At 39.2% G+C, this 25,910-nt stretch overlaps 1 protein-coding gene across 1 annotated transcript; it reads right to left on the bottom strand.

Annotated features, from left to right (window-relative positions):
• Window positions 1–846: 846 nt before the first annotated feature.
• LOC107567689 (NACHT, LRR and PYD domains-containing protein 3-like) lies at window positions 847–25,910 on the bottom strand. The gene is made up of 8 exons (XM_016253410.1): window positions 25,855–25,910; window positions 23,685–23,759; window positions 21,781–23,556; window positions 20,789–20,962; window positions 16,555–16,731; window positions 16,134–16,307; window positions 5,984–6,157; window positions 847–1,259 (listed from the first exon to the last, which is right to left on the bottom strand). Exons 1-8 carry the CDS (start codon window positions 25,884–25,886, stop codon window positions 1,058–1,060), a joined length of 2,784 nt encoding a protein of 927 aa, XP_016108896.1. The 5' UTR covers window positions 25,887–25,910; the 3' UTR covers window positions 847–1,057.

Genomic DNA, 25,910 nt, shown 5'->3' on the forward strand with positions numbered 1-25,910 from the left:
ACTGTAATCAATATCTAATCAATACCAAGTCTTAAATCATTACATTATTCAACCGTGAGTTCAGGTCCTCCAGCAGTAATTCAAAATCGCTGTGTTTGCAGTCTGTTGATTGTGTGAATCTGACATCGCTTTCATTCATCCTTGGACTGCCATCTAAATTACTGTCCTACAATAAAACACACACACTGTCAAATCCAGGAGATCCATTTCAGAGAGAAAGAGAAAAAGATATTGCCATATTGATATTACAGCCAGAGATATGAATAAAAAAATTCAAAAAGGGTCTCCATTGCTTAAAGATTAATAAAAGTAAATGATAAACAACTCCCTCTGAGCTGGAAAATATGCAGTGGCTTTAACTGCTCATTTATCTATTCATATTTTTATGTGTTCATGCATTATTACTGATTTAAATAAAATGATAAATTAAAAGCATCCTGATATTAAAATATGCACTGACCCAATTTATTTTCTTAATGTAATTAATGGTCTTATTCTGAACAATTCATATAATTTATTTTGACTTTGTGATATTTAATCAAAATGTCATAACTTGTTTTTCCTTTGATATGATTCACTTGACATCTATGATGTATTTAAGTCTGTGCTTCAGTTTTGGTATGCATCACTCACGTTTCACAATCCAATTTCACTTGGAAGTACAATATGGTAGTAACTTCCTATTGCAACTTCTGTTTCTTGCCGACTTTAAAGTCATACTAAAGTGTGTGAACTGTAAGCGTAACTGTTGTCCTGCAGGTGAAATGAATCACTATCCCCATGCACTTTAGCGTGTTTGAGCACTCATGAATCTACAATGATTTTCAAGCAAGCAAGTTACAATGGTTTTTGGAAACGGCTTATAATTCTATGATTCCAATCTACTGATTTGTCAATCCACCACTTACCAAATTCAAAAGCATAAAAAAGTATCATGCTTTCTGTTGTTAAAATCATGGAAAATCAGTTTAGCAGTTTGCAACAGACTACAAAACCGACATATGGCTTAATCCAAGTTAATGGGCTCACGTACATCCCGTAACAGGTATTTATATATTTAAATAAGAATATACTCACAATATTGGCCCAGGCTCTCCAGTTTACAACATGGATCATTCTTTAGATCATTAAGCAGCTTCCTTCCAGTATCTCCTCGTTTGTTTCCAGTCAGATTCAGTTGTCTCAGGTGTGAGGGGTTTGATATCAGAGCTGAAGCTAGAGCAGCACAACCTTGATCTGTGACACCACACTCACACAACCTGCAGGCAACAATGACAAGCTCTTCACTCACACAGTTCAAGACACAAATCAACAGGATCAATAAAGAAATAATAGTTTTCTCAAACAAAGCCACCTTCGGTGTTTTGTTGCTCTTTAGTCCAATATAGATGCATGATGTTTCAACAGTTTGTGTTCAGGGAATATGGAAGCATTTAATCATTGCAAAAATATATTCATTTTTATTTATATACTGTGTATGAGTGCACCCCCTCTGAAACTTAACAAATTCAGCAATTACTCTTCATTTAGAAAACACGTTGGGGTTCTTTGGAGATATAATGTTCCAGTAAGTCTGCTTGATCGGTTACCAAAGAAGCATGTTAAAATTATTCAGGAAAATTTGTTTTCCTTATCAAAGTGATAAAATGCTGTATTGCAAAAAATGAGTACACCCTCCAGAAAGTTACTAAAAAAAAAAATGAAGGCAGTTTTTGATCAGCAGGTGAGTATGTTGAACCAAAACTAAAGATAAGTCATTTCTAGTTGTTTAAAAGTGTTATATGGCCCACTAAATCATTCTTAGACTTAACGCTGACAACAATGGATGCACTTGGGACAGACTCATCAAGAGCATTTCTTTGCACAAAAGAGGACAGTATGGCCCAAGAGGGCATATGACTGACAGGTAAAGTAACCAATCACGTTTCGTTTTGTGCCGTGTCGTGTTAAGAGGCGTGGAAAATGTCCCCACAATAACAGACCGGTGTGTAAAACTCTTGGATGTATTTTAAAGAGTATATGCCGTGAAGTTTACATATTTCACATAGTTTTGAAAATCTAGCATTTAGTTGATCCTGATAAGTGCTCATCGTCACAGTTGTAAACCCAAAGGCATTATTCTACCTTTGTGGGATCAGTTTGGGGACGGCCCTTTTCTGTTCCAGCTTGACTGAGCCCCAGTGCACAAAGCAAGGTCCATAAAGACATGGTTGGATGAGTTTGGTGTGGAAGAACTTCACTGGCTGCACAGTCCTGACTCCAACCCCATCAAACACATTTCGGATGAACTGGAATGGAGATTGAGAACCAGGCCTTCTTGCCCAACATTAATGTCTGACCTCACAAATGCTCTACTGGATGAATGGTCAAACATTCCCACAGAAATACTCCAAAATCTTGTGGAAATGCTTTCTGGAAGGGTGGAAGCTGTTATAGACATTAATATGAAGTTGGTTCCACCTTTGTAGCTATGTTTTTAAAACACAATGTCATTAAAGTTCTTGTTGGTGTAATGGTCAGGTGCCACAATACTTTTGTCCATTTTGAATATATATATACAGGTGCATCTCAATAAATTAGATTGTCATGGAAAAGTTCATTTATTTCAGTAATTCAACTCAAATTGTGAAACTCGTGTATTAAATAAATTCAATGCACACAGACTGAAGTAGTATATGTATGTGAAATATTGAAATTGGTTGGGTTAACAAAAGTTTATTTGATACTGTAGATTTATTTTGGCTGTTTCAAAAACAAAGCTTGCATCTTTTCAACTATAATAATGTGTATATATGATGTTTATATTGGCCGTGTTCTGAAAAAAAAGAGGCACTGTAAAGTTTTGAGCAGCATGGAGGAAACTTTTGCCACGACAGGGTGCATCAAATAGGTCTTACGAGAGCATAGTATGGATTCAGAGATCTTTATTTAGTCAATACAAGCCTTGGAAAAGGCTACATGCATTTCTTGTGCTTAGGATACAGTAGGTACTCCTGTTTTGACAACAACCTTCACTTCAACAGACTGTCGTACTGTGTCAGATGAAACAGTCACTCTTCTCATAGCTTTTGTCAGCTCTGAGACACTCTTTGGCAGTGCTCCTGCTCTTTTGTTAGCAAAAAAGTACTCATCACAGAATAAAAACTTAAAGTGAAGGCCTGATTATTTCAGGGACCTTATAGCAAGTCCATACTTTTATACTATGTTCACTCTTAAAACAATGATTTGGTAATCTTCTTGTACCATTGTCTTATTTTGTACAAAGAAATATGTCCTAACAGTCCTCTTCCAAGTGGTTCCATTGTTGTCCGCATTAAGTCAGAGAATAATTCAATGGGCTATGTACAATTTTTAATTGTCAAGAAATTACTTAAAGGTTTTGGCTTAACATACTCACCTGTTGATCAAAACTTGCACCAGAACATTTGTATTTATTTATTGTAGTTTTATTTTGTAACTTTCAGGAGTGTGTAAACATTTGATAAGTTTGATAACAACATCTTATATTCCTGATTAATACTGATGTGTGTTTTTTCTTTTCAAAGACTGAACTCCTTGCACTCTCTGCAATCCCATCAGTTGACCACAATATTATTGTGCAACTTGGATCTACAGCACTAACACTGTACGGCCTGATCATTCCTATCCGAATGTGCAGCACAGTTTGTGTAATTTCAATACTGGACTATTGTAATTCTTTACAGGCAGGCCTTCCAACCAGCAGCAGTGTGACAATCCAGAACGAGGTAGCACATCTGGTCTTCAATCAGCCAAAGAGAAACCACGTCACACCCCTCCTGATCTCACTGCACTGGCTCCCAGTTGTGACCAGGAATCAAATTTAAAGGGGTCATATGATGCTATTTTAAAGATCATTATTTTGTGTATTTGGTGTAACAGAATAAGTTGACATGCTTTAATGTTCAAAAAACACATTATTTTTCAAATACTGTACATTATTGTAGGTCCTCTATGCCCCGCCTCTCTCAAACGCTTCGTTTTCTACAAAGCCCCTCCTTCCGACAAGCGCAGTCTGCTCTGATTGGCCAGCTGACCCAGTGCATTGTGATTGGCCGAACACTGCAAGCACGCGTCGGAAATGTAACGCTTCTTACCATAATCGCGAGCGTCAGCTTTCAAAGTAAATATCAAGACAGTTAATAATGTTGTTAGTTTTAGCATCAGTTCAAGCCCTGAAAGGGGAACAGAGTCGCGTGACAGACACAGTGATGATGCAGCACACAAGCCGCGATTAAGACAGCTGAGTCCTGTCCCTGCAGCTGAAAAACACCCCCACAGCATGATGCTGCCACCACCATGCTTCACTGTTGGGACTTGATTCAGAAGCGCCAGAGTGTCATAGCAAAGTTGGAATTTACCCTTTTTTAATTTTTTTTTATTTTTAGAAATAGCCTTTGTGCACAGCCAGCCTTGTACTCTTCTAGGTAAAAAAAAAATGTCGTCCATAAAATGCGTCATCTGGGTTGTGCTGTTCTGTTGTAAATAAATCTTAACCAATGATTCCTAAATGCATCTACTTCCGGAAGGCCAAATAAAGTGCTTTTGCTTTCGCACTGAAACACACAGCTTCTCCCTGACATGCTGCTTCAACACTAACTGCTGTTCCTGAAACCACGCCTTTCTTTGCTGCACGCCCATTTGGGCGGCACTATGCTAATATTTCCATATAGTGACGTAGATATGTGGGGGCGTGTTAGAACGAGCCGTTTTAGGGGGGCGTGGCAGAGTCTTAACTTTGATAAAGAATATCTCTTTGGTTTTGAGACTTTAGTCTTTGCAACTTCAGGGATCTTATCTATGCACAATCAGCTTGTAACACTCCAAAGAGAAAGGAAAACTTGAAATCGCATCATATGACCCCTTTAAAGCCTGGTTAAACGTTTCATTCATGTGCTGTTCTGATGAGCGCTTTTTCTGAGCACACCCAAAGCGTGCGCATAAAAACAAAAAAGCCCGAAAAACAGTGCCTGATTACTGAACTAAGTTACGTTGTGTGTATATTGTATATTAGATGCATGCAGGTCTTAAAGGGACAGTAGACTACATGCTGCCGACTGTCATTAAAGGGATAGTTCACCCTAAAATTTAATTTCGGTCATTATTTGTGCACATTTGGGCGGCGTTATGCAAATCTTCCCACATAGTGAGGTAGACATGTGGGGGCGTGTTAGAACGAGCCGTTTTAGGTAGGCGTGGTTAACTCTTAACTTTTATAAAGAATATCTCTTTGGATTTGAGACTTTAGTCTTTGCAACTTTACAGATCTTCTTTATGCACCAAGAGCTTGTAACACTCCAAAGAGAAAGGAACAATTTAAATAGCATCATATGACCCCTTTAAGGTTTTGATGCTGGTTTCTCTTTTGTAAAGTTGCTTTGAATAAATGTGTCTGCTAAATGCATATATGTAAATGTAATTCATAAACCAGACTGACTGGAACATTATATCTTCAAGGAACCATCATTTTATTTATTTTATTTTTCATAATTATACATAAATATATAGTTAGCAGAAGAAATTAAACCTCAAGTAATAATTGGTGGGGACAAAAACAGGAATACTAGATCATGTGATGTGATGGAGATGAATTAAATTAAATTTCATCTTCAGTTAACAGTCATCTGTGCTGAGATTTACCCCCGGTTTCACAGACAAGGCTTAAGCCTAGTCCTAGACTAAAATTTAATTGTGAGCTGTTTCAACTGAAAGAAACTTGCACTGACTGATCTTAAAATATATCAGTGCCTTTGTTTTGTCTCAAGATGTACACCAGTAATGTTTTTTTCTAAGGCATGTTTATAAAAATTACTTAAATGTGCCAACTGAACTATGGCCTAATCCTGGTTTAGTCTAAGCCCTGTCTGTGAAACCAGGCCTTAGTGTTTACTGAACTTTTATTTTACAAGCTGATTTTACATCAAAGGAAGCATCTTAATAAATATGTGTATAGAAAATATCTTACCACAGTTTCTCCAGTTTACAGTGAGGATCTTCCAGTCCAACAGCAAGCAGCTTCACACCTGGATTTCCTATTTTATTCTGAGACAGGTTCAGATCTCTCAGATGTGAGGGGTTTGATTTTAAAGCTAAAGCCAGAGCAGCGTAACCTTCATCTGAGACACCACAATTAATCAACCTGTAGAGAAGCACAATAAATATTTGATAATTGATGGATCAATGGAATGAGATTTAAAAGTTGACTGTGATGTAAACTTTGTATTTCAGTGTGACTCTGTTTAGTATCATGTTACTAAAACATAGCTCATGTGTTCAGTAATTTCCAGCTCAATCACCTGAACTCAGAGCAGCAGAATGAGGTTGAACACTTCAAATATACTTTACATTGTGTTTCATATGTGCAATCCAGATACAATCTTACCACAGTTTCTCCAGTTTACATTGAGGATTCTGCAGTGCATCAGATAGCTGCTTCACTCCGGAACCACTTATATTTCTATTATCAGTCAGATCCAGTTGTCTCAGGTGTGAGGGGTTTGATATCAGAGCTGAAGCCAGAGCAGCACAACCTTTATCTGTGACACCACAGTTCCTCAACCTGCAGTTAACAAAGACACACTCTTTACTCTTTCAGATCAGATCATTTAGCAGGAAATCCATTAATAAAGAGAAAGTACACACTTACTATTGTAAAAAAGATGTGTACTTGATTATACCGAATGTGCACTTGTAGTGTACTGCAAATCTCAAAAGTTTATTTTTAAAAAATTGTACTTGCAGATAATATTGATGTCACTGTTGTCACAGCCATAACACAAAAGATGGTCGACACAAAATGGTCGATCCAATAGGGGAATTTATTTGAAGACAATAAACATAAAATGTGGGAAAACTTCTTCTTCTTTAAAAAAAAAAGCCTCAATTTCAATAGCTGGATAGAGGTAAACATCTTTGAAAAATAACATATGGGGTGTTCTATATCATTAGCACCCCTCAGATCCCACACCGTATCACTGGCACCTACAGCAAGGCTGAACTATCTTGGATGGTGTGGCGCGGTCAACACTGGTGCTGAAATCAACAAGGACTTGATGTTTTAAAAGCATGCTGACACCCTCTGTAATTGGATCCTGGACTTTCTAACCGGAAGACCTCAGTCAGTCCGTGTCGGCCACAACACCTCCAGCACTACCACACTGAGCACAGGTGCCCCACAAGGCTGTGTGCTCAGCCCGCTGCTCTTCACACTGCTGACCCACGACTGCACTGCCAAGTTCAGCTCCAACCACATCATTAAGTTTGCTGATGACACAACTGTGGTAGGTCTCATCAGCAACAATGATGAAACACCCTACAGAGAGGAAGTGGCACAACTGGTTGAATGGTGTGGTGCAAACCGTCTGTCCCTCAATAAGAGTAAGACAAAGGAGGTTGTGATGGACTTCAGGAGAAACTCTGTTGACCACCCCCACTGACCATCGACAGCTCGACTGTGGAGAGAGTCAGCAGCACTAAAACCTGGGGGTGCACATAACAGAAGACTTCACCTGGACCACCAACACAACATCACTCTCCAAGAAGGCGCAACAGCGGCTCCACTTCCTGCGCCGACTTAAAAGAGCAAGTCTCCCTCCACCCATCCTCACCACATTCTACAGGGGAACCATTGAGAGTGTGCTGACCAGCTGCATCACTGTCTGGTACAGGAACTGCAGTGCTGCTGACCGCAAGACCCCACAGCTGCAAAGATCATCGGTGCTCCTCTCCCCTCCATTCTGGACATTTTCCTTGCACGATGCTCCAGTAAAGCCACCAGTATCATGAAAGACCTCACCCATCCCTCCCACAGTCTCTTCCAGCTCTTGCCACCAGGAAGACAGTACCGGAGCATCAGAGCCCGCTCTGCAAGACTGTCTCTCACCCCCCACCCCACCCCACCCCACCACACCACACCACATGCACCACATGAAAACTGTTGAAAACCTCAAGAACATTGTGCAATTCTGAGTGTGCTACACACAGGTGAGTGGGCTGGACAAACCACATGTAGAAAAACACAATCTTTCCTCTCTATACGCACCAGACACTTTCTTATAAACACTCCATGTTACAAGGACTTAATAAGATAACACAAATGTTTACTTGTGAATGCACCACAAATCACATTGCACTACTTCTTAACCTTAAATACCTCCTTTGCACAATATCATGTACAGTTATTATGTAAAGTACTTATATAGTCTGTCTTAGGTTATGTTGTGTGTAAAGTCAACTATTTATGGTATATGTATAGTTAGACTACTGCTTCAGAAAGTTAGCTATGTAGGTCTAAAAATTGTTCTTACGTCTAGTGTTGTATGTTTATATTTATGTTTATTTATATAGCACCGTGGTCCTGCTAAGAAGGGCTGCGCAAAGAAAACAACAATAATGACTTTATTCAACAATTTGTTCTCTTCCGTGTCAAGTCTTCGACATGTGTTCATGAGATTACCATTACACATGTGTGTGATGCTGCTGACGCAGGAGCCGGCTTTCTCACGTAGAATTTACTACCTATCTGGGCCTTTAACGTGGTAGTTACGTTGCTGACTAAGCAGGGTCAGAAAGCACTCGGATTTCATCATAAATATCTTAATTTGTGTTCCGAAGAGGAACAAAGGTTTTTGGATGACATGAGGGTGAGTAATTAATAACAGAATTTTCAGTTGTGGGTGAATTATCCCTTTAACGTCTAACTTTAAATTAGCTGACACTTGCCTCTCAAATCATAGTGCTTTAATGTCAAATATGTCCCTCTTTGTAATTACAAAAAACAATATACAGTACAGAATACCACAGTGCTTTATCAATTAGGCTAGTGATGTTTCCTTGCAGCCTAATTTACCCAGAATTCAAGATACGGTGGACAAATCTCCATAGTATGATTTATTTTGTTATATTTGATATTACGCGTTGTTTCCAGAATTTCAGCACCATTGTCAATGATATTGAGTTTATACAACAGTTCAGTACAGCCACAGCCTTAAATAGAGTTACACATCTACACATCTACAAATCAGTTGAACGAATGCTTCTGTGACTCTCTCATTAAAGGATTAGTTCACTTCCAGAACAAAAATTTCCTGATAATTTACTCACCCCCATGTCATCCAAGACGTTAATGTCTTTCTTTCTCCAGTTGCAAAGAAATTAAGGTTTTTGATGAAAACATTCCAGGATTTTTCTCCATAAAATGGACTTCAATGGTTGTCAACAGGCTGAAGGTCCAAATTGCAGTTTCAGTGCAGCTTCAAAGGGCTCTACACGATCCCAGCCGAGGAGGAATAAGGCTCTTATCTAGCAAAACGATCAGTTATATACTTTTTAACCACAAATGCTCGTCTTGCACTAGCTCGACTTCACGCATGACATAATCACATTGTAAACATCATGCGTGGTTAGCTCTTCGTCTCTGTACTCTGGTTCAAAAAGGTAGGGTAGGGCGAAAAACTCTCTCATCTCATTTTCTAGTAAAGTTATCAGGAAATTTTTATTCTGGAAGTTAACTAATCCTTTAAGATAGGGATTTACCGCCACCTACTGGTGGTTTTAATTTCATAATTAAAAGAATAATTTTATTTAATATTTCTACATTCAAAATGTATATTTATAATATATATATTTAAATATATAATTAAGTAAGTTAATTTCTGAGGGAAAAATAAATAAGGTTGTGGCAAAAATAAAATTTACTTGTTTCTGTTCTTGACTTGATCCTTAGCAGGACTCAACTTGACTTGACAGAACCTGGGGAAAAGGTAGGGTTTCTGCTCCCAACGTCTACAAACCAACTGCTGATGAAGCGACAAGGACCCTACAGCATCTTTTGCAAGATAGGACTGGTGACATATGAAACTCGTCACCCCCACAAAAGGCAAAGCTACACAGATTTACCACATCAACCTGCTTAAAGAATGGAAAGAGCAACCAAGAAAACCAAAAACATCTCTGCTGATTCATAAAGCGGATGTGCATCAGGAAGAGGAACGACCAGAACCTAAGGCTGGAGGGCTAGCATAGCCAGCAGACATTGATCTGGAAGATCATCTGGAAGAGTCCAAAAAGGTGGAGGAGCACCATGATGCTGGAACTGGCAGTTATAGAAATCTCCAAAAGTAAATGGAGTAGCCCAGTTGTGACTGTCCCAAAGAAAGATGACATCCTGAGCATCTGCATTGATGCATACCCAATGCCACACATCAGTTACCTTTTAGAGAGGATTGGCCAAGACATGTATATTACGACCTTGGATCTATGCGAATGGTACTGGCAAGTACCCCTGGAGGAGGTGTCCAGACCGAATAATGCATTCTGGACCCCAATGGGGCTATATCAGTTCATAGTCCTACCTTTTGGGCTGCATGGGCCACATGGGGAACCTGCAACTTTTCAATAGTTAATGGACCAACTCCTCTGAGTCTGTGAAGCCTGGTCAGCGGCGTACCTGGACTATGTTGTCATTCTCAGTGCAACCTGGCATGACCATCTGCAACACCTGAGACAGACCCTGCAAAATATGCAAGAGGCTGGGCTTAACCTTCAAAGTGTCAGTGGGTGAAGTCAGACACGGAGACCTTGGGTACCACCTGGGAAATGGAGAGATGAAACCTCAAGTAGACGAGGTAGAAGCGGTTCGACACAGCCCAAAACTGAGGACTCAGAAGGAGGTCCCTGCCTTCTTGAGACTGGTGAGGTGGTATTAATGCTTCATTCCCAATATCTCTACAACTGCCGGTTTATTGACCAACCTGCTCTGCAAGAATATCAGGAATCTGGACTGAGGAGTGTGAAGCATCCTTCAACAGCCTGAAGGAGCAGATGTGTTTTGGCCCAGTCCTCAAAAGTCCAGATTTCACAAAGGAGTTCATTGTCCAGGTAGTTGCTTCTGCTGTGGGAATTGGAGTAGTCCTGGTCCAGGGTGAAGAGAGGCCCATTACGTACCCTGAGCAGGAAGTTGCTGCCAACGGAAACCCGGTTCTCCACAGTAGAGATGGAATGCCTGGCAATCAAGTGGGCCTTGGAGAGCCTCAGATACTCCTTGCTAAGGAGGGAGTAATTCTCGTGTGGCCAGATGGTACCTCTCCCTGCAGCCTTACCAGTTTAAAGTGACACATCGACCTGGACCCTAGAATCTTGGTACCTGAGCAGTTTGCTGCCTGGGGAGGGGAGAGGTGATGTGAAAGAGTGACATGTGCCTGTTGGTTAGCACAACACACAAACCATCCTACATCATTCCTCCTCCTCCGTTATCTGCTGTGGCAATGTGGGTGCACACGTACACCATTAGCACACTGGTTTCACAAACGCAAACATATCCACTCCATTTCCATCCCCCAACAATAATTTGCACTGCACATAACACAAACAAACCTGACTTGTCTTTCTTTTTTTAAATATGTTATTATTTATTTATTTTTTAGATATGAGCAATATCACACAAGTAGACGTGAGATATGGCTGTATATCAGCACGGCTGTGATTCGGCCGTAGGTACGAGGCTGCAGGCACATCGACCTGGACCCCAGAGTAAGATAGCCGACTGCCAGTGTGTGTGTGTTGTACTAGACAATTCAGACAAAAGTACAAAGGCAGCGCTCTGATATACAGCATTAAATTTACATAAAATATAACATGATGAGATTTTGCCCTCAGCCAAAACTATTTGCTCTGGAACAAATAATAGATTAATGAGACCAAAGACTGGCCGTTAGATTTACCCAAAACAAATTATATTGTTTAACCACTATAGAGACATCAGAGTCAGCGGCAAATTCCAGAAGATCTGGCCGAGATGAGGCTACTCTCGGCGGGTTCATGAGTGCTGAACGCCACTGATGCCCTGGAGCTCACACCACCGAAAACATTGAAGGAAATTTTCAAATAGTTGTTATCTTTGTCAAGAAGCCGCATATGTGAAGTCTAAAAAAATATATTATCGCCTAAAAACTCTTAAAACTACATTCTGTGACACAAAAACAGTATAATTTTTAAAGTACAGTGGATTTGGCCATCCGCCATGACACTCGCTGTGAGAAATATACAATCACATTCTCCAGTTCTGGACAAATGAACAAAAAACAATGGAGCAAGAGTAGAATCTGCCCTTTGAGCTGCAATGAATTTATCAGGAGACAAAGACAATTCAACACGATCTTTAAAAGCTTCCTTTTCGGCACAAAGGAATCGGACAACAGGGAACAGAAGACACTTAAGTTAAACCAGGATTTAACATGAAAGTGTCACATAAATCCACTTCATTTGAAATAAGAGCATCTACAGATTTGGCCATAGAGCATGTAACTGCGCACGCTAAGAAAACGTCAGCGGTAGCAACACGCGACACAGATACCACCTCAGGTGACACATTAGAATAACTCCACACTTTATAATCTTTTGTCATGGTTTAAAGAAGTGCACTTATGATGTTTTGACTAACATAATAAAGTACATGTAAAGTACTTAATTATAATTTATAAGAACTGTAATGTGTTATTCGGTATTACATTTAATACGTATAAACAATTTAAATGTACTAAATTGCAACTTCATTCTAAATGTGTTATTACAAATATAATTAAATAGATGACATACAAGTTTCAATAAAAATTATATTAAAGTATATTTTATTTTCCTATAAATGCTTATTAGTAAATATAGCAGTACACTTAAACCATACAGAAGTAATTATGAAATTACATATAAAGATGTATTTAAGTCCTAATTAAGTTGGTCACAAAGACACTCTAAAGGCCAAATAAATGCATTACAAATAAATTTAAACATTTAATTGCAGTTAACATGCTATTAAGTGTCCAAAAACATTACACTGAATTAGCACTTAAGTATAGTCTTTTCAAGTATATTATTTCTATAATAAGAACTCTTTTTGAAATTATGCTAAAATGTACTTTTTTTTACAAGGGTATAGTACAAATCGATATGTCTGATGGATCACTGTATCTCTTTAAAAGTCCAGAATTTTTCAAATTCCTCTAATGCAGGATTAATAATACTGTTTTATCATTGCATTGACAAGCCCTTTGAAAATGGTCACATCATCTCAGTCAGCTCCAAGATCAATAAAACAAAGCTAAGCAAACATTATTTCTTTGTTCTCAGATCTCAGAGCTAAAGCCAGAGCAGCACAACCTTTATCTGTGACACCTCACTCACACAACCTGTGGAGAATAATGATATACTCTTCACATGCTGTCATTATCCCAAACTGTGTTCCCCTCTCTTGTGCTTAAGACTCTTGTTTTGTAATGTTTTTTTCCCCTATTGACTCCCAGTTCACTTCCTTTGTTCAGTTCCTGTCCCTGTTGGCCTTGCCTTGTTTGTTCCTATGGTTACCCATCATTTGTTGTCATGGTTACTGATTAGCTCCTCCCCCTTGTTACCCTTGTTAACCTGTGTATTTAAACTCCTGTGTTTACCTGGTTCTTTGTCTAGTCTTATGTCTGTTTACTAGCTGTTCCCTGCTCATGTTCCCCCGTTTCTGTCATCCTGGTTCCTGTCAATTACTTCAATAAAACTCGTCTCCATTTGGAACCACTTGCCTTTGTCCTTGAAATCCACCAAGCATAACACTTACACAGTTCAGGATAAATCAACAGGATGAATAAGAAACAGTTTTGTGGGGTGGTCTTCTCAAATAAAGTAATCATTTCAACATGATACCACTTTCTTGGCTTGTATCTCTCTTATTGTTCATCTGGGATTTACAACACTTACACCAACCAGGACAGCAAGGAATGTGGAGGTTGTGCTTGATAACAAGCTGAGCTTTTTCACCCACATCTCAACAATGGTCCAGTTATGTAGGGTTTTGCTGTACAGCATTAGGAAAATCACACCCTGCCTGTCAGAATGTGCAGCACAGCTACTCATCCAAGCTTCTGTAATTTCAAAACTGGACTACTGAAATTCTCTACTGGCAGGCCTTCCAACAAGCACCAATGTCACTTATAAACTGACCAATGAACTGACTTTAGCTGGACAAATGACTCTGTTATTGCCTTCTTACATTATTGACAATCTATTTTTCTGTTTAACACTGTAAAGCTGTTTTGACACAACCAGCGTTGCATAAAGCATTATACAAATAAAGGTGACTTGACTCCGCTCTAGAATGATTTAGAATGCAGCACATCTTGTCTTCAATTATAAACTTGAATTTATGTGTAAATATATATATAAAGTGTCATTACTTCAAGTTTATAATTGAAGACAAGATTTGCTGCATTCTGGATCATCTCCAGAGGTTAAGTCAAGTTGTCACGCCCCTGGACTGATTTTGTTGTGTTTTTGTTCCCCATGTGCTCCATGACCCAGTTTCTGTCTCCCGTTGATTGTGTTATTTGGTCCAGGTGTGTGTCAGTAATTATCTTCATTTGCCCTAGTATTTAAGTCCTAGTCTGTGCAGTCTGTCTCTGTCGGTTCTTCTCGTTACGTTGATGTGTTTCCTGCTGTCTCCAGTGTTGATGTACCCTGTGTTCCACGGATTAAAGACGGTTTTGTTTATTCCTCGTCTCCATCGTTCCTCGCCATCACAGATTGTGACACAAGTCAAGTCACCTTTATTTGTATGACGCTTTATACAACACTGGTTGTGTCAAAACAGCTTTACAGTGTTAAACTGGAAAATAGATTGTCATTAATGTAAGAAGACAATAACAGAGTCATTTTTACAGCTAAAGTCAGTTCATTGGTGTAGCGTCTGGACCAATCAAACACACAATATATATTTTGTTTTTATATTTAACAAATACTCTGTAACCCCCCTCAGTTAACAAGCCATACAAGGACCCATGAACCCTTCCCCCCGGAATGCGTAACACCCCAGGAAGTCGAACAGGCCTCTTTGTTGCATGGCAACCAACGCTGATATCACTGGGTTTATTGGCCAAAAGTATGTAAAGCAGGGAAAATCCCTGCATGTCCCAAGGAAAGGCAGAGTAGAAATGGACTATGTTCTAGTTATGGACTAGTTCGATTTAAGTCCATTTGCAAATTACCATGCTTAGAGAACAAAGGGGTCATAAACCCTCCAGCAATTGCCACCTCCCGCTCGGAAATTTCCATCTCTCTCATTGGACAAGCCCATAAAACCTTACTTGTATCACACTTGACGTGTTCATTGTTTGCTCATAATCACTAAATAGTCACTAATCATGCAGATTTACGCTACAAGCTTGGTAGAATTGTACAGTAAGAAAGTTATTTCCTTTAACCAGGAAATTAACGTTCTTAGAATTGACAAGACAGTGACCCTGAGAGGTCAGCTAAATATCTACAGCGGATCTAAAATATGAATAGTTAATTATAACTAGTTATGGTTAATTATTCATATTTCCTGTCATGAGCTGATTCGTTACATTGGTCAGTTCATATATATCTATATATATATTTATAGTAGGTACAGGAGTACTAGGTCATGTGATGCGATAGAGATGAATGAAATTAACAGTCCCTGTGCTGAGATTTAGTGTGTACTGAAAATGTATTTTACAAGCTGATCTTAAAGATGCAGTATGTAATAATGACAGCTAGTGGTTGAAATGGGTACTACGGTCTCATTTCGAAATATTGTTTCTCCCGCCCGCTCTTCGATGCTCACACGGGATGTCAGACTGAGGACACACAACATGAACGAGCGCAACTGACAATGGAAGGTGACGAACCTTACGCTGTAAACTGATGAGTTGATTTGTCTGCATTTTAATATGCCTGTGGTCACACAGCTTTTTAGATTGATGCTAAGGGTTTTTAGGTCGGGTACAATCTGCGATTTCTGTCCCAGTTCGTTTCCTCGCTTCCATGACTGCAGTATGCAGCATGTGTTTTTTGCAAATTTGCAACCCAGGCTGTCGAAATATTATTGGGTAAACTGTAAGTGAACAGAATCACACAGACCAAATCAAAAACAGACGTGCCGACACAGAATGCACATTTTCAGTATTGTTTTTCGGAAGAAACAAGAATGCGAACTTAGCATGTTTCCTGAATATCTGCAAATGTATTATGATGTTTTTATGCTTTAGTACTGTCAAAAAATTACACACAGCACCTTTAATAAATGTGTGAATATAACATATCACATATCATCTTACCACAGTTTCTCCAGTTTACTGTGAGGATCCTCCAGTCCAACAGCAAGCAGCTTCACACCTGAATTTCCTATTTTATTCTGAGACAGGTTCAGATCTCTCAGATGTGAGGGGTTTGATTTTAAAACTAAAGCCAGAGCAGAGCAACCTTCATCTGAGACACCACAATTAATCAACCTGTAGAGAAGCACAATAAATATTTGATAATTGATGGATCATTGGAATGAGATTTAAAAGTTGACTGTGATGTAAACTGTGTATTTCAGTGTGTTTCTGTCAGTTTAGTATCATGTTACTAAAACATAGCTCATGTGTTCAGTCATTTCCAGCTCAATCACCTGAACTCAGAGCAGCAGAATGAGGTTGAACACTTCAAATATACTTTACATTGTGTTTCATGTGTGCAATCCAGATACAATCTTACCACAGTTTCTCCAGTTTACATTGAGGATTCTGCAGTGCATCAGAAAGCTGCTTCACTCCGGAACCACTTATATTTCTATTATCAGTCAGATCCAGTTGTCTCAGGTGTGAGGGGTTTGATATCAGAGCTGAAGCCAGAGCAGCACAACCTTTATCTGTGACACCACAGTTCCTCAACCTGCAGTTAACAAAGACACACTCTTTACTCTTTCAGATCAGATCATTTAGCAGGAAATCCATCATTAAATAGAAAGTACACACTTACTATTGTAAAAAAAAAAAGTACACTTGCAGTGTACTTAAAATCTCAAAAGTATAATTTAAAAAATTGTACTTGTAGATAATATATTAATGAAATAAAACTTACTGTAAGTGTTCTTATAGACACTTTCACGACTGTTTCTTAACACACTTAAGAACTTTTAAAAGTGCATTTTTTAATCATGTAAAATGTAAAGTTTGATCACAAACTACATTTAAATCATTTTTAAATAAATACATTATGATGTCTTGACTAACATACTAAAACACGTGTAAAGTAATTGATTATAATTTATAAGAACTGAAGTGTGTTTATTTATATTACATTTAAATTAATACATTTTAAATGTACTAAATTTCAACTTCATCATTACAAATGTGCAATTACAAAATATATTTAAATACATGACATATAAGTTTCAATAGAATTACATTAAAGTATATTTTAGTTTAATATAAGATTTTTAAACTACTCAATGCAAAAGAGCAAAGCAAAAAAAAAAAAAAAAAGCACATACTAGATATTTAATAATTATTAAATATGAGATATTTAATAAAACGCTTGTTTTGTTTACTCTGTTGAGATGTGCTGAAGTGGCATTTGGTCTTGTGCAGTACTGTGTTCCTTGTCAGTGCTTGCTTGGCCCTTTGCTATTTTAAATCAGTAAAGCATGTTCAGCTGAATTTAATTACAGTTTGTTAGGCAGGTATAAAAAAGGTTAGCATACCGCGGCTGCCCTCGTGTGAAGACCAAAGAGTGTAAAGACCAGCAACTCTACCTGTGCAACTCCACCGAGCAAGAGACATAAGTATTGCTTTTTATTTATCCTCTTTCCCACAACTTGTTTCACTTCTGTTTCAGTTTTTATGACCGATAGTGACTATCTGTTTCCATATCCCTAATATTACTAACATTCTCAAACCATGCATCACACACTGTAGGCAGCGCAATCCTGACAACCTGCACATTTTGCCTATGTCCACTATTACACTACTTTCTTTTCCTATTGGTCTCTGGAATTGTCGGTCTGCAGTAAACACAGGAGATGTCATTACATCTATTACTAGTCATTTAAGGCTAAACCTCATGGCCCTGACAGAGACCTGGATCAAACCAGAGGACACTGCTACGCCTGCAGCCCTCTCCAATAATTTCTCATTTTCCCACTCCCCCCGTCTGACTGGAAGAGGTGGAGGTACTGGTCTGCTTATCTCTAATGATTGGAAATGTATTCCTTTACCATATCTGGATATCAACAGCTCCTTTGAATCACATTCAGTTACTATCACCCAGCCTCTTGAAATCCATTTTGTAGTTGATTATCAACCCCCAGGACTGCTAGGTAACTTCTTGGAGGAGTTAGATGTGTTGCTCTCAACCTTCCCTGAGGATAGTATACTCTGGTTATGCTTGGAGATTTCAATGTCCACCTAGATAAAACTCAGGCTGCAGACTTCCACACTCTGCTTGCCTCTTTTGATCACATACTCCTCCACATGGCACCTTTCGACGTAACCTACGCTCACTCTCACCCTTCCAGCTATCTGCTATGGATTCATCTTTGTTTGCTCCCCCTAAACAATTCTCATCACTTGATGCTAACAGTGCTACTGACACTCTCTGCTCCACTCTGACGTCTTTAGACACTGTCTGCCCCCCTATCATCCAGGCCAGCCCATACCACCCCTTCTGCCCCTTGGCTATCTGTTGTTCTCCCCGAGCATCGTTCTAAGCTCAGGGCTGCAGAAAGGGTGTGGCGCAAATAAAAAAGTCCTACTGACCTCGATGTGTGTTGTTCACTCCTCTCTTCCTTCTCCGCTAATGTCTCCACTGTTAAATGGACAAACTACCACAACAAAATTAACAATTCGTCTCTCACATGCTCTTTAAAACATTTTGTCACCTTTGTCCTCCCCCTCCCTTCTTTATCAACTCTTACAGCTGACGACTTTGTCACATTCTTCATTAATAAAATTACAACCATCAGCACACAACTCTCCACACTACAAATGGTCAAACGCATCTTACCAGCAAACATACACTCATTCACATCTGCCTCTCTACTCTCTGAGACAGAAGTCTCCAAACTCATCTTTTTCAGTCATCCTACTACTTTTCTGCTTGATCCAATTCCATCTCATCTCTTTCAAGCCATTTCTCCTGCAGTTGTAACTGCACTCACTCATATCATTAAAGGGATAGCTCACCCAAAAATGAAAATTCTGTCATTAATTACCCACCCTCATGTCGCTCCAAAGCCGTAAGGCCTTCATTCATCTTCGGAACACAAATTAAGATATTTTTGATTAAATCTGAGCGTTTTCTGACCCTCCATAGACAGCAAGGGTCCTACCCTGTTCAAGGCCCAGAAAGGTATCAAGAACATCAACAAAATAGGGCATGTGACATCAGTGATTCAACCGTAATTTTATGAAGCTAGGATAATACTTTTTGTGTGCAAAAAAAAAAAACCTATTCAACAATTATTCTCTCCCGAGTTACCATCTATCGCCGTTATCGAGAGTAACACAAGCTTTGTAAAATTACGGTTGAACCACTGATGTCACATGGACCATTTTAACGATGTTCTTACTACGTTTCTGTGCCTTAACCATGGTAGGACCCTTGCTGTCTATGGAGTGACAGAAAGCTCTCAGATTTAATCAAAATATCTTAATTTGTGTTCCCGAAGAAGAACGAAGATCTTACAGGTTCTAAATGACATGAGGATGAGTAATTAATTACAGAATTGTCATTTTTGGGTGAACTATCCCTTTAACGCATCCTTTCACACTGGTGTCATTCCCACAGCATTTAAACAGGCACTGATAACCTCACTACTTAGGAAACCCACTCTTAACACAGCACTTTTAGAGAACAGAACTGTATCCCTTCCATTCATTGCAAAAACATTTGAACGAGTTGTGTTCAACCAAGTCTCTGCCTTTCTCACACAGAAAAATCTTCAACAACCAGTCTGGCTTCAGAAGCAGACATTCAACTGAGACTGCCTTGCTCTCAGTTGTTGAAGCCCTAAGACCGGCAAGAATGGCTTCCAAATCTTTAATACATATCTTGCTGGATCTGTCTGCTGCTTTTGACACGGTTAACCACCAGATCCTCCTGTCAACCCTCATGGCAAAGGGCATCTCAGGAACTGCACGCCAGTGGTTTGAGTCTTACCTCTCAGATAGGTCCTTCAAGGTAACTTGGAGGGTTGAGGTGTCCAAGTCGCAACATCTAGCTACTGGGGTGCCTCAGTGCTCAGTTCTGGGACCACTTCTCTTCTCTGTCTACATGGCATCACTAGGTTCTGTCATTCAGAAACATGGCTTTTCATAACACTGCTATGCTGATGACACTCAGCTCTACATTTCATTCCATCCTGATGATCTGATGATAGCTGCTCGCATTTCAGCATGTCTGACAGACATTTCTTGCTGGATGAAGGACCATCTTTGACAATCATCTTCAACTCAACCTTGCCAAAACAGAACTGCTTGTGGTTTCAGCAAACCCATCACTTAATCACAGTTTCACCATCCATCTTGGCGCATCAACCATAACACATTCAAGGACAGCCAGGAACATTGGAGTTGTGATTGATCATCAGCTGAATTTCACTGACCACATTGCTAAAACTGCCCAGTCATGCATATTTGCTTTATACAACATTAGGAAGATTAGGCCTTTTCTATCAGAACATGCTACACAACGTCTTGTTCAAGCTCTTGTTCTGGCCAGGCTGGACTATTGCAATGCTCTCTTGGCAGGTCTTCCAGCCAGTTCTATCGCAGATATATTTGCATACCTCAAAATAAATGATATAGTAAAATCTCTAACAATAGACATTTTATACCGTGGTTACGATATTTACTATCATACCACCCAGCCCTAATTTGAAAGTGTGTATTTCAGAGTGATTATCAATTATCATTGTTTTTTTATGTGTGAGAGTCACATATGATCTTACTTCAGTATCTCCAGTTTACAGCGAGGATTGTGTAGTACACCAGAGAGCTGCTTCACTGCTGAATCACCTAGATTATTGTCAGACAGATTCAGTTCTCTCAGGTGTGAGGGGTTTGAACTCAGAGCCGAAACCAGAGCAGCACAACCTTTATCTGTGATTCCACAATCACTCAACCTGCAGAGAGATGAAAGTCATGCTCGTTAAACACTTGTTAATACTTGTTGAACTGTAATCAACAGCATTTTGCAGCAATAGAAAAATTCCAATTACACACAAACACACACACACCAACATGTATAGTTTAAGCTTCATGGTTAAACTTAAAGATTAATTTAATAATAAGTTGTTACTTTATGCTTGTTTGTTTAACAATAATCAACAAATGCATATGTAGATTAAAATTTTCTTCAAAACGGTGTAGGATCTGTCTCACAACAGACCCACCTACATGATGGAGACACACACATCAAACCAGCACATTCCATGGAAGGTTTTTGAGGTTCGTTTCCCCAGCCATCTGCAGTCGTAAAACTCATGCTCTATCAAGTAAGGTGAAGAATTCCCTGGACTGTTTGGCTATATCTCAAGATAAGCTAAAAAGGACAGTACTTTAACGGTGCTTAAAGTTGTTTTACGGGCTTGCAAAGAGCAGATAGAAATACCCTCATGACCAGTGGACGCATAAATTGCTAAACTCCGATCAACAAAAGAGACAATTTTATAGCTCCCTGTCCCGCAGGAGAGATGATGACGGGGCGACAAATAACACTACCGTTACACCTGCTCTCCCAACCTGGTGACCGGAACCTCGTTACCGCCTATACCACTCATCAATACCTGGAAGAGTTGCGGTGTTTCTCAAATATGCTGACATATTGCTCCATTCATTGATAAAATAAATGTTGTTGTTGATGTTGATAAGATTTGTAACCGTTTTTCTTTGAATTTCTTCATCTTTTAACAAGGAAGTGATTGTACTCAGTGATACTTACTGTACTGATCTGGATTCTTTAATCACAGGCAGCAGCTTCTCAGTTACTTCCAGTTTTTCCATTTTATTGTTTCCTCCAAAAAAATTATTAATATTAAATTCATCCAGCTCCTTCTCTGATGTCAACAACACAAAAACTACAGCCGACCACTGAGATGAAGAGAGTTTGGCTCGGTGCATTCTTCCAGATTTCAGAAACTGATGTATTTCCTCCACTAGTGAATAGTCACCCACTTCATTCAGACAGTGGAACAGATTGATGGATCTCTCTGGAGAGTCAATGGCTCTGATCTTCTTCTTGATGTACTCAACTGTTTTCTCATTGCTGTCAGAGCTGCTTACTCTCAATGATATTAGTTGTAGTAGTAGAATCTGATTCACCTTCACTGACAGCCCCAGAAGGAAACGGAGGAAAAGATCCAGATGTCCATTTTTACTCTGTACAGCCTCATCCACAGCTCTCTGATGCAGCTCAGATAAGGAAACATGTTTTGCTGGATTATTCTGAAACCAATCCAAAACTTTAGTCTCTGGTTTGTTGCTCTGTCCAAACCCATTTATGTCTGTAAAGCAGAGATGCACATATAGAGCTGCTAGGTGTTCCTGAATGCTCAGATGAACAAAGCAGAAGACTTTCCCCTGATGCAATCTCAACTCCTCTCTGAATATCTGAGTGCACAATCCTGAGAACACTGCTGCTTCTGTCACATCAATGCCACACTCTCTCAGGTCTTCCTCATAGAAGATCAGTTTGCCATTCACAAGCTGCTGAAATGCCAGTTTCCCCAGTTTGAGGATCATGTCTTCATCTGTCACCTTCTTCTCATAGTCCTTCTCACGTTTGATGTTGGTCTGAATGATCAGGAAGTGTGTATACATTTGAGTGAGAGTCTTGGGAATCTCTCCACTCTCTGCTGGACTCAACATCTTCTCGAGAACAGTGGCTGAGGTCCAGCAGAACACTGGGATGTGGCACATGATGTAGAGGCTCCTTGATGACTTCAGGTGTGAGATGATTGTATTGGCCAGACTCTGATCACTGATTCTCTTCCTGAAGTATTCCTCCTTCTGTGGCTCATTGAAGCCTCGTACCTCTGTCACTCGATGGACGCATTCAGTGGGGACGAGATCAGCTGCTGCTGGTCTGGAGGTGATCCAGATGAGAGCAGAGGGAAGCAGATTCCCCATAATGAGGTTCGTCAGCAGCACGTCCACTGAGGCTGATTCATCTACATCCCACAACCTTACATTGCTCTGAAAATCCAGAGACAGACGACACTCGTCCAGACCATCGAAAATGAAGAAAACGTTATATTCTCCACTGAATGGTCTCATTTCTTCAGTTCCAGGGAAAAACTTCTGCAAAAGATCTGAAAGACTCAGTTTTTGGTCCCATAACAAATTGAGCTCTCTGAAAGGAAGAGGAAATATGAGGTGGATCTCCTGATTCTCTTTCCCTTCAGCCCAGTCCAGGATGAACTTCTGCACAGAGACGGTTTTTCCAATGCCAGCGACTCCCTTTGTCAGCACAGTTCTGATGGCTCTGTCTTGTCCAGGTAAAGGTCTAAAGATGTCATTGCATTTAATCGGCGTGTCCTCGGTTGCTGCTCTCCTGGATTGTGTCTCAATCTGTCTCACCTCATGCTCATTACTGATCTCTCCACTCTCACTCTCTGTGATATAGAGCTCGGTGTAGATCTCATTCAGGAGTGAATAAGATCTTTGTTGCTCTGCTGTTCCCTCATACACATACTGAAACTTCTTCATCAGATTTGATCTAAATTTATTCACATTATATTAAAAGAAAAGTTATCATGAAAACATATAATCAGATTCATGAATTATGTCAGTACTTAAAATATGATGACCCATTTTCTTAAAAAAACCCAGCATAATTTATCTGACCTGAAAACATCTGGCTCACTTTTTGACTGCTTACGGATGGGTTCTGTTTCCTCTGGTCTGGGTGGCAGGAATGACCTTAAATATCATGAAGAGAAATTGGAGAAATTCTTATCATTAACTTAATAATTCTAGTTATTCACTGTTGTGAATGAACTTATCAACCAAGAAACTTTAGTTTTATTGTTCTTGACTTTTAATTTATAATTCCTCAATATAAATTCATCTAAACGGCCCTACTCATTTCTTAATGATTTCTCAGGAGTGACAAAACAAAGACAAATATTTTCACAGTATTCAAATAAGTAAAAACACACATTTTATGATTTCAAGGGGGTAAATGCTTATGTAAGCACCTGTTTTGAGTCCTTTTAACATTTAAAATTAATATAAAAATATAGCTGCAAGCAGCAAATGAGGGGCCAAGCACTACAGAAGCATGCAAAGCAGCAAACAGTAATTGAAACCATTTTAAGATGATTTTAGACAAAATGGCTGAAAAATCATAAATACAACCCCTAATAATATAATTTAATGGCTTATCACTTTTGACCAATAGGTGGCGCTGTTATCAAATCGGTGAGTTGTGTTCTGTGTGAGGTGACAATGACCCACACAAAGTTTGGTGTCAGTATGTAAAAGCTTTGCATAGATACAGCCTCGGATGCAGTTTGGCATCATTCCAGCAAATTTGTTGATGCGTTAAAAATGCATTACCTTTTTGTATATCGACACAAAAATCTATAACTTTTTGCCAGCCTGGTCTGAAGATGATCTGAGTCAAATTTGGTGAAAATCAGACAAACGGTCAAGGAGGAGTTAGAAAAAGTAGGGTTTTAACATGAAGCAAAATGGCGGACAGGAAGTTTGGCTGACTATGGCAAAATTGGTATCTTTGTTCTCGGCATGACCTAAAGAATATATTGAGACCAGTTTCATTACAATAGGTTAATATACTCAAAAGTTATTAGTATTTTTGGATATTTTGTTATAACTTTTGTCCACAAGGTGGCGCTGTCCAGAACATTTTTGAGTACCATCAGGGAATGGTGCCAAATGGGTATGGTATGACTCGGTATTCTGCACTGAATCTAAAGTGACCAGTTTTGTGATTTTTGGCCAAACTGTTCAGAAGTTTTAAGCAAAAATAAAAAAAATGCATATCTCCTGACCACTAGGTGGCACTGCACCGAAACTGTGCTGGTAGCCTCAGGTCTTGGTTATTTTAACACACACCAAGTTTCCTCTCAATACGCTAAACCATTGCTGAGATATAGCCTCACATGCATTTTTGCGTGCTCTTTGTCAAATTTGTTCACGTGTTATTTGAGAATGTCTTGACTAATCAAGTTGAATTCCATACATTTTTGCCAACATGGTCTGAAGATGATCTGAGCCAATTTAGGTGAAAATCAGACAAACCGTCCAGGATGAGTAAGAAAAAGTAGGTTTTTTGAGCTATTAAAAATTGCAAAAAATCTTGACCTGTAGAATTTTACATTTTGGTGTTCATTCTACTCTGCATGAGCCAAGGAATTAGAGGGAAAGAAATAATTTTGCTTCTAAATTGTACGGTTCGAAAGTTATTAGCATAAACATAAGTGAAACTTTGGACAAGTGGTGGCGCTAGAGAGTTTGAGTTAGAGACTCCAAACTTGCTATGGTTAATGTTGAGACTGTCCTCTATCTGTGTGCCAAATTTCATAACTTTCCGGCAAGCGGTTCTATAGGCTGCCATAGACACAAAAGTGAAAGAAGAAGAAGAACTCCAATGGATACAATAAGTGCCTCCGCACCTTCCGTGCTTGGCCCCTAACAAGAAAATGGTTAGCACCATAAAAACAAGAAAACACCATTGAAAACAAGACAGGAAAAAAACACTAAAAGCATCTCCATATTCTTATTTCATATATCCTCTCTGTATGTTTTAAATTTTCACAAATCTTTTCAAACTCTGACTACTCAGAAACCACTGGTTTAAGTTATTTGTACAAATGTATAAGAAAAGATCAATTTCAGATGCGAGATTTGCAAGCAGCCTCTGCATCAGCAATGAAACTACTAATATTGAATGTTAATTGATGTTGTTTATTGTCTAATTCAACTAAGGTGGTTTAATTGATTTATTAAAACTCTTGTTCATTGACAAGCATGCAGTCTGAAGTTTGTTCACCCAGGTCCACTAAGCTTTAGTGGATGATCCATAGACCAGTCACTCTTCACAGACAC

This window comes from Sinocyclocheilus grahami, unplaced genomic scaffold (assembly GCF_001515645.1).
Source record: "Sinocyclocheilus grahami isolate Dianchi unplaced genomic scaffold, SAMN03320097.WGS_v1.1 scaffold1180.1, whole genome shotgun sequence".
NCBI classification, from domain to species: Eukaryota; Metazoa; Chordata; class Actinopteri; order Cypriniformes; family Cyprinidae; genus Sinocyclocheilus; species Sinocyclocheilus grahami.